Consider the following 9,118-nt stretch of genomic DNA (forward strand, 5'->3'; position numbering starts at 1 on the left):
GAAATCTTGCTTTTGGAAAATTTTAATTTCCCTAAACCTCGATCATCTCATTTGTAAAGTGGAGAGATAGTAACAATATCTTTGAGACAGGGTCGTTCGAGAATGAAGAATGATAATTCACAGATAGCCTCTTTATGATACTTGGTACTCAGAAGTACTCCAATATGAGGCGGCTAATGTGGACCTCAGTCTTCTCTGAAATGCCTAGGGAGAAAAGCCAAATATTTTATTTATTTGGTAAGTTTCATATCCCCTAATATAATTTTTTTAAAAATCATGCTAATAGATAAAACCTGTTTACATGCATTTCTCCTTCTAAATTTTGGCCATCACAATTAGAATAGAGAAGAGTTGAGAAAATGAGCCTGAGGCAATAGGTGACCTCTGTTGCCCTCCACTGAGCTTCAATCTTGTGCTTTTGACAGCCTCAGGACTTCTGGGGAGTTCACCTCGATTGCCATTGTTTCCCTGAGAAGAATTTAGACTACATGTGGCAATTGATGATCCAACTTCTATAATTTGTAGTCTTAACTCTCCACTAAAGCCAATCTGTCCTTTAAAAGGGAAACTATGCCAGGCCACAGAGCGTTAGTTTCCATGGCAACGGCACAGGTCAATAACTGCAGTCACACCTTCATCATCCATGATTGCATTTGGCAATGTACCATCTTCTGTGCTTCCTTTTGTTTGAGCCACTCTCATCTGCTTAATTCTCATCTCTATTGGAAGAGTCTCAGAATTCAAAACAAGCTGAATCTACATTAAAAGCTGTGGAGGCTTTAACACAATGCTGGAGAGCACTGTAAATCTTAACAACTCATAGACATGTGCCTTTTTGGAATCGAGTCCTATATCCTTGGTGTCACAGTCTTGCTTCTCTTATTTTATTGCCCATTGGAAAAACTTTTGCTTGCAATAATGCCTGTGGTTTTTAGAAAATGCCAGTCTTATTTCAGCCTCCGAGAACATAGTCTGATATTACAGGTACTGGATTTTTTTTTTTTTTTTTTTTAGAATAAAGTCTAAACTCCGTAAATTCATGTAAAACCCCATATCAGCTGACCTTCCCTGGTAGGTACTTTTTCTTTTTCTTCTCCTTTAACATGCTATACTTAAGCAGTGTTTTTCTTCCTTCATGTTTGTGAAACTCACCCTATCGACATGGCTCCCAACCACTAAGCTGTGCAACCACCCCACGTGTCCCCACAGAGAAGCAGTGGTGGATCAGCAGAGCGGTAGCCCAAGGGGCTTGAGTACAAGTGGCAATGGTGAGCTCAGGCTGTGAGGAGGCCACTTTGCCAGCCCAGGTCTAAGGTACTACGGGTCAAGGCTGAGGTAACCCAGGGCATACCAACCTGTCACCCCATAGTGGCCCAGGCCAGTGGGATGCCCACTCCACACAGCGCCACAGCTCTGAATGTCCCAGCACCCACTATCCCCTGAACTCAACCTCCCGGGAAGCTGCAATTGCCGGTGAGTGGCAATAAAACATAAGTGGGGAGAAACCCAGATAGAAGTTCAGACTTGAGGGTTAACCAATGGCATTAGTCCTTTTCAGACTCTGATTAGCTGAATAATGTGCTACATAAGACTAGCACACTCCAGCAACAGCAGCCCCTATCTGATCCCCTCTAGGCCTGTGAAAGTGCTTTCTCTTTTTTTTCTTCCCGCATGAATAAATGCTACTCTTTTGCATTCACTCTTTCTCATCTGTAAAATTCATTCTTCAAATTCATGAGACAAGAACCTGGAAAGAAGTTGGTTGTGAGCTTCTGAGGTCTGCTGAAACACTGGAGGCCATAGCCTGCCATTAAGAGCTACAACACACCATTCAATGGTAGTGGAGAAGAATTGGGCTTTGCCAGCTGCAACCCTTAAAGCCACTGCCAGCAGGCAACCCCTACCTTGATTAGCTGCTAACATGACAACAGGCTCTCTTGGCTACAGAGGTTTGAAGCTGCTGCAGACCCCACCTGCTTTCAGAAGTGGAGAATCTAGATTCATCTCAAACTCCAGCTATACTCTGGGTGCTTGAATGTTAACCTGTTTTTGGAATACTACTCCCTTGACATCTGCTTGGCTGTCTCCTAATTGATATTCAGGTCTCAGTTTATGTGGCATGTTCTGCAGGAAAGCTTTCCTAACCCCATCTCTAGCTTTGATCTTCCTTTACACTGTGTTTCTATCATACTATTATCAGGAATTCATTTTAGTAGTTTCTATAAGTAACAGGACTATATCTGTAAGTATCAGAACCCCTCTGTAGATCATGATCTCTCTGACTACTGATACAAGGTCTATTTCTCAGACCTTCTCCACTATTGAATTCTCTGAGCCCTCCGAGTACTTGATATGTTATAGGCATTTGATAAATATTTGTTGCATGCTAAAATCACTTTATCCTATTTGGTCATTAAAGCCACTTGCTATATTCCTGATCTTGATGTTCTGTAACCTCCTGTCTATCCCTTTTCAGGAGTACCAGAAAATGCTTTTCATTCAGGATATATTTCATTCAAGTTATATCTTCCTATCTTTCAGAGGAATATAAGTGAATATCCATTCACTCAAAGTGGACAAATTCTATAATCCCTGGTCTGGCTCTTTTCCACACAATTTATTCTGTTAAAGATCAGTTTTTAAGTCCAAATCAATACAGCTGTTCCAAGATTTTACAATAAGCTGTAAACAAAAGTGTAAATAAGGTAAAATAAGGGGACTACTAATCTGCTGCTCTGCATCTGTAGTTTTCAGTCAAGTCCTCTAGCCAGTCACCTAACAGGCCCTTAGCTTTTTGCTACTACATATACAGTCTTGTGTTTCAGAGATCATGACTCAAAGGAAGGAGATACACAATTTTCCAAATGTAGAACTACATGGAATCAGGGACTGGGGACCTCAAGGATAAATCTTATTTGTTTGAACCAGGTACTGATATTGAAAACACAGCCTCTTTGTACATAGTATTCTGATGCCATGATATTTTGAAGCTATCAGATTTTTAAATTATTAGCAAGTAACCTATGCAATGGAACCTTCTCTTCATCTCTGAGTCTTATATTCCATCTATTTCCACATCTATTTCTGAGTAAGATCTCAATTCACTAGTCTGGCTCATGCTGAATTTCAAATGACTGAAGGACACCACGTAGAATAAAGCAGTAGGTGCTGAGCTATCTATATCATGTGATTTAAGAGGACATTGAAGCAGGAAAGTTTATGTAAAAATGTCCAGAGTACCCAGGAAAAACTGCTGGGAACTGAGGCTAGATCATAGGGAACCACTGCACTGATGGTGTACAAGAGAAAAGGATGCTTCAAATGACCTTAAGAGAAGAGGGAAAATAAGTACGTGCCACAAGGTGATCCCATAAGGTTAGCATTTAGCTACTGGGGACCATCACCACTCAAATTTAACCCAAATAGTTATGTCTTAGAATAACAGTTTTAAAAGTAACTGCTTGGCTGGGTGTGGTGGTCCACCTCTGTAATCCCAGTGGCTCAGAAGACTGAGGGAGGAAGATCATGAGTTCAAAGCCAGTCTCAGCAAATTAGCAAGGCCCTAAACAACTCAGCAAGACCATGTCTCTAAGTAAAATATAAAATAGGGCTGGGGATCCGGCTCAGTGGTTAAGCACCACCAGATTCAATCCCTGGTACCAATAAATAAATAAATAGATGTAACTTTTCATTCTGTTATAACAAAATCCTATAGAACAGATGGTTAAAGCAAGCATTTATTTCTCAGAGTTTGGGAAGCTAAGAATTTCAAGATCAAGGTGTTGGTAGACTTGGTTCTAAGCCCTCTTCCTGGCTTGCTGACTTGCACTCATATCTTCACACGCTGAAGGGAGGGAGAGAGAGAGAGAGCACATCTAAAATGTTCTCTTCTTATCAGAAACACTAATTCCATCTGAAGGAGCCCATTCTCATGATCTCATTTAAACCTAATTATCCCTCACCAAGTACCATGACATTGGACATACGGTATTAGCATAACTATTTCAGAGAGACACAAACATAACACGGTCCATAATCATCTGTGTGCAGGCATCATATTCTCCTTTTTGACTTCTTTCTTTTATGTCTCTTCCAAGGAGCTCAATGTCTCAACCTTCCCACTGCCTGAGTGCTCTTCATCCCTGCGCTCATTCTACCTGGCTTGAGCAGTAACTGGGACATTTGAAAGCAAAGCTTTCTATGGGATAAGCACAGTTCCATTTGCTGTAGAGATCAATAATCGTTTGGGAAGTGAGGCAGAAGGCAGACTGCAGTAAAATTTCAAGGGCAGGCTGAAAGTAAGGTCAAGAAGCCATGTACTTACTGTCACGGGACATTGGCCACAGACTCTAACACACTAGCCGTAAGTCACAGGATGTGAGCACACCTACATTTCTGTGAGCACATAGCAAAATCACATTTGGTAGATTTGATGCTGCTGTCTCCTTTCCTCACCCCAGCATCCTTCCTTTTTTAATTTTGGCACATCTGGCTACTTTTACTAACATTATGAGACAACTACAAACTGCTGTCTTTAATAAACTTTATCTGTAATGGAAAAAAATTCAACTTTCAAGATTTTAAGGTGGAGAAATGTAATTAAGGATGCTAATAGGTGACAGAGTCGAAAAGGAGTGAAAGAGGCAGAGAAAGATAGATGGGAGGAAGAGGAGAATTGGTGGGAGGGAACATGATAGAGAAAGAAAGAATAGGAAAGAGGAGGAGGAATGAAGGAAGGCATTTATGGTTAACTGAGAACACTGAATGACAATGTCCTCTATTTCCCTTGTCCTGCCCCTATTTCAAGGACTGCTAGTGATATAAGAATGGAGAAGTTTTAATTTGATAAAGAACTTACAATTAATTTTAAAAGCAAGTCAAGATTAAAAACTAGGCAAAGGATCATTGAGCAAATACTTCTTTTACACAGATTTTTATCATCTCTTCTGGTCAAAGAGAATACTCAAAGATAATCCACTCAACCCATTGTCAAATAAAATTACGGGAGGTCATATATTTGGGCATGGCTCCTGCACTAGCCCCCAGAAAACTGGTAAAGTTTTCTTTAAAACTTTACCAGTTTAAAAACATAAAACTGGTAAAGTTCCATGCTAAAGTTCCACGTCACAGAGCTGAAACTAAGATGTTCATCTGGGCTTCTGAGACATCCAGAGAGGCATGATAACCAAAGCCCCAAAGAGGCAGTTATTGGGCAGCATGAGGTGAAAGTCCCCTCTGCATTAACCCTTCTATGGAAAGAAACCTGAAGAATCCTGGTGTGAACCAATCCTTTTCCTATCATGGTTCTTCCTCATTCCTGCTCAAATTACTTCATGAAAATGGACAGCTATGCCATGCCAGGTGAGTGCTTGTCTAAATCTTTAGATGGGATATTGCCAGATTAATTAATGGTGAATAAAATTCAATTAAATCTGTTTGTTGAAATTTTGTCATTAGACATTTTGGATAATTAACTAGGATGGATAAGTGTCAGTAAGTCATACATTTCATAGTATCAACCATTATTCTTAGGGATCAGAGGTTCCTCTGAAGAAGAGGGCAGGCAATACTGTCGATGTCTTCATTCACCCTGCAGCTAGCTGCTCCTTTCTAAGCGAAATCTAAAAGCTCCTTAACAATCCTACCCACATTCACTTTGCCTTTGCAGTTCTTCCTCAGCCCAGTAGCTCTTCAAAAATTCAAATGCTTTCATGCCATTGCTATGCTTAAAGCCCATTAATACTCCAGTTGCCCCTATTATAGAGTTGAACCCCATATCAAGACTCCTGACAGAGTCTACACTCGCTGTGTGCCAAGACTTACAGAAAGTCATGTGATAAGCTGTTCATTCCTTTAACCCATCAGGTGCCACTTCAACCCTCCCCCAGAGAGCTGCAGTCACAATAGCTTTCCATAAGTCCCAGAGCACTAGAGATTTTTCCACGCCCCAAGCTCTTTTTTACTACATGCTGCTCACGTACTTACCTCTGTGCATCACGTGGAGATGGATAGCTTCTTTTCACCCTTAAGTCTCACCTTAAGTGTTTCCTAACAGGCTTCCTTTGACCACCTGATTAAAATTGAAATCCTTTTCTCTATTCTACTGCATTGCTCTCCAAAATAGAATACCTCTTTCATTCAAAGCACTTACTATTATTCTTGTTTGTATCATTCAAGGTTTACTTGGAGAAAGAGAAAGCTTACCAGTTTATTCTAACAGAATTCAGAGAGATTTTGCAAAACAGGTACTGGACTTGTGCAATAAACAAAAAGGGGACACTGAGGTACCGCAGAGTTAGCAACTGCAGAAAGAAGTTATTACCACCCTCAGGACTGGGCATTTTCAGAATAGACTGAGGTGTCACTTGTCTCCTGCTGGTACCTCTGGAGCCTGCAGGAGGCCTGAGAGCTAGTTATCTGACTCTAAGGCAGGCTGCTGACCAGCTGGTGCTATACCTCCAGCAAGGTGCATTGAAGCTGGTTCTAAAATATTAGAAGAAACTAGAAACTGTAAGCAACTGGTGATGCTGGTGTAACAGCAACTGGTATAATGGCAAGGGGGACCAGAAGTTCAAGTTCCTCTTGCTTCCTATTGCTTCCAGTCTTTCTTGTCACACTCCCCCATCAGCAGAGCCTAATATGGATACGTCTGGCAAAAGATAAATGTAGTTTGCAGAGTCCCAGGTCAAGCAATTCATGGCAGCATATGAAAGCTTAGACTTAGAAACAAGATATAATAGCATCATAATGAATGTAGTTATTTGTTCATTGTATTTTTTTATTTCCTACTAGACAGTAGTGTGCAAGATTCACGTCTTTTTACCATTGTAACAACCCCTCATCTGAATCCTCCTGTGCATAGTACAATAAAAGGGAGATAGAAGATACTCAATAAATATTCCTTCCATAGATGAATAATGAATAGATTTATTAGGTTCTTTTCAAAACTACTTAGCAAAATGTACAATTCAATTCTTGTCAAGTGAACAAATAATTAGGGACTCACATAACGGTTGTGAGGCTAAAATATGAACATGAAGCAGTTCCCTTCTATTGAGTGGGAATTTGAGATATTCTCATATGACTTTAAGTACTAAAATAACATATCCACCATTCATATTCATGTTTTAATACCAAAAGAATAGAGCAGGAAGCAAAAACCTGTAGAATGTTAGAAAATAAAAAGGTAAATGTAGCTTTGGGATTACTCAGAAGACTTGTGGAAGAAGTTCTAATCTGAGGCAGGCTAGAGAGAGCCATGGAGGAGATGAGTTTGCCAGGTTTTAAGATGATTCTGATGGATGCAGAGAAATTAGGGTTAGTAGGAGATGTTGTTGGAAAAGTAAGTGGGAACAAACTTTTCATTAAAAATTATGAATGCAGGAGTTAGAATTATGAGCATTGTGTCTTTTTTAAAGAGCAGCATTAAGAGGTTTTCAGCGAAGGTGTAATGCGGCCAGTGGGAATATTTTCTGTAGATAAATCTGGCAGCATCATGTGCAATTGATTGAGTGGGTGGAGACAGGAAGACCCAGGAGGAGACCGTGAAAATAATCCTAAATCAGAAAAAGATGGTGGAAGTAGAAACAAAGCAAAGACACAACAGATGATATTTAGAAGGAAAAATCAATATACATGGTAAAGATTTAATCCCAGGAGAAGAGGGAAGAGAGGTTATTTAGAATGAATCTACAATCATGCACGTAGACAGGATCCATGGGGTGGACATAGAGAGACCACTGAATTTCATGAGAAGAATTTGGTCAATAAGTGCATCAGCACCATCCAAGTCCCCGTGCATATTTTATCCTCCAACAATGAAACTCAGTAGTTTTGAAAAGCTAATAGGAGTCAGGAAGAATGTAGATATCCTCATCTTGAGCTTCCGAGGCAGCAGGTTTCTGGAAGTTATAGTAGTCACAGGATGTCTCACTTCCATACATGTGCTCTTTGAAATTGATCTGCTGAGTGTTTTCGTAGAGTCCCTTGTCAGTTTCTTTGTTAGCTTTGGGAGGCCCCATTTCCACATTTTCATAGTTGGCCTGCATCCTAGTTCCCCTGACAGACGGTCTGTGGCTTTGGGTTTCAGCTGAGATTTTAGGCCTTGAGCCAACAATGTGAGGACTCAAGCAGAAGGTTTTTGCTAAGTCTTTTTTCCTGCTGTTTCTCCTTTGCAAAAACTTCGGTAAAGTAAATCCGGTGGTGTTTCGGTGTTTCCAGTGCCAAACACACCCAATCCCACAGACCACCAAGAGTACTAAAAGGGAAATGCCTACAGAAATGGCCACCGATGTGTTTCCACAGCTTTTCAACATTTCTGCACAAACAGTGTTGTTCAGGGGCTTGGGGATGTCAGTAATAAACTCACAGGTACAGACAGATGTAATTCCGTACAGACTAGTACTGTTCAAAAATGAGATTGGAAGCTTTCTTAGGCATTTTTTTTCCAGATCCGAGAGAACATTAGCTGGCAGAGTCCTGATGCACCTAGAGGTGATATTGAGTAGACTTAGTTTTGAAAGATGGCTTTCTGTGTATTGGATGCTCTTCACATTACAGTCATTAATATACAATTGGACTGTATCAGGGGGGATTTTAATCCACTCCACTTTCTTTTCTATCAGTGGATCACAAAATGAAGCAGAAGTGAGTGGAAGATAACAGCACAGTAGAAAACTCAAGTAAACGAAGGTTATATTATCTGCCATCCAGAAACCTGTTGTAAATTTTAAAAAATGCATTAATTGCATAGTTAGCATGTAGCATAATCAAAACTCTATCACATCTACCAATACATTACCACCAGCATGTAGTGTGTTCCTGGTTGCAATATAGACTATACCGGTAGCTATCGTCGGGGGAGAGAAGGTTTGAAGAACCCATCCTTGCCCAAGCCTGAGTGGCTTAACCACCCAGTCTTCAACATGATTTTTAATGATCAAGATAATGACTTTCAAGTGAAAGACAACGTTTCACCTGCAGTAGTATAACGGGACAAGAGGATGTGTGTGATCGTTCCCATCATCTCTACCTTCTCTACGAAGCCTGCTCATCCCTCTTTCAAGTGGGCAGGGACTGTCTTTCCTGATTCGTTCTTTTCACTGAGATCCCACATTAA

At 40.5% G+C, this 9,118-nt stretch overlaps 1 protein-coding gene across 1 annotated transcript; it reads right to left on the reverse strand.

Moving 5' to 3' along the window:
- Positions 1-7,198: 7,198 nt before the first annotated feature.
- On the reverse strand, positions 7,199-8,712 carry Gapt (GRB2 binding adaptor protein, transmembrane). Its single transcript, XM_040273560.2, has one exon. It carries the CDS (start codon positions 8,706-8,708, stop codon positions 7,842-7,844), a length of 867 nt encoding a protein of 288 aa, XP_040129494.2. The 5' UTR covers positions 8,709-8,712; the 3' UTR covers positions 7,199-7,841.
- Positions 8,713-9,118: the final 406 nt, after the last annotated feature.

Source organism: Ictidomys tridecemlineatus, chromosome 1 (assembly GCF_052094955.1).
Source record: "Ictidomys tridecemlineatus isolate mIctTri1 chromosome 1, mIctTri1.hap1, whole genome shotgun sequence".
NCBI classification, from domain to species: domain Eukaryota; kingdom Metazoa; phylum Chordata; class Mammalia; order Rodentia; family Sciuridae; genus Ictidomys; species Ictidomys tridecemlineatus.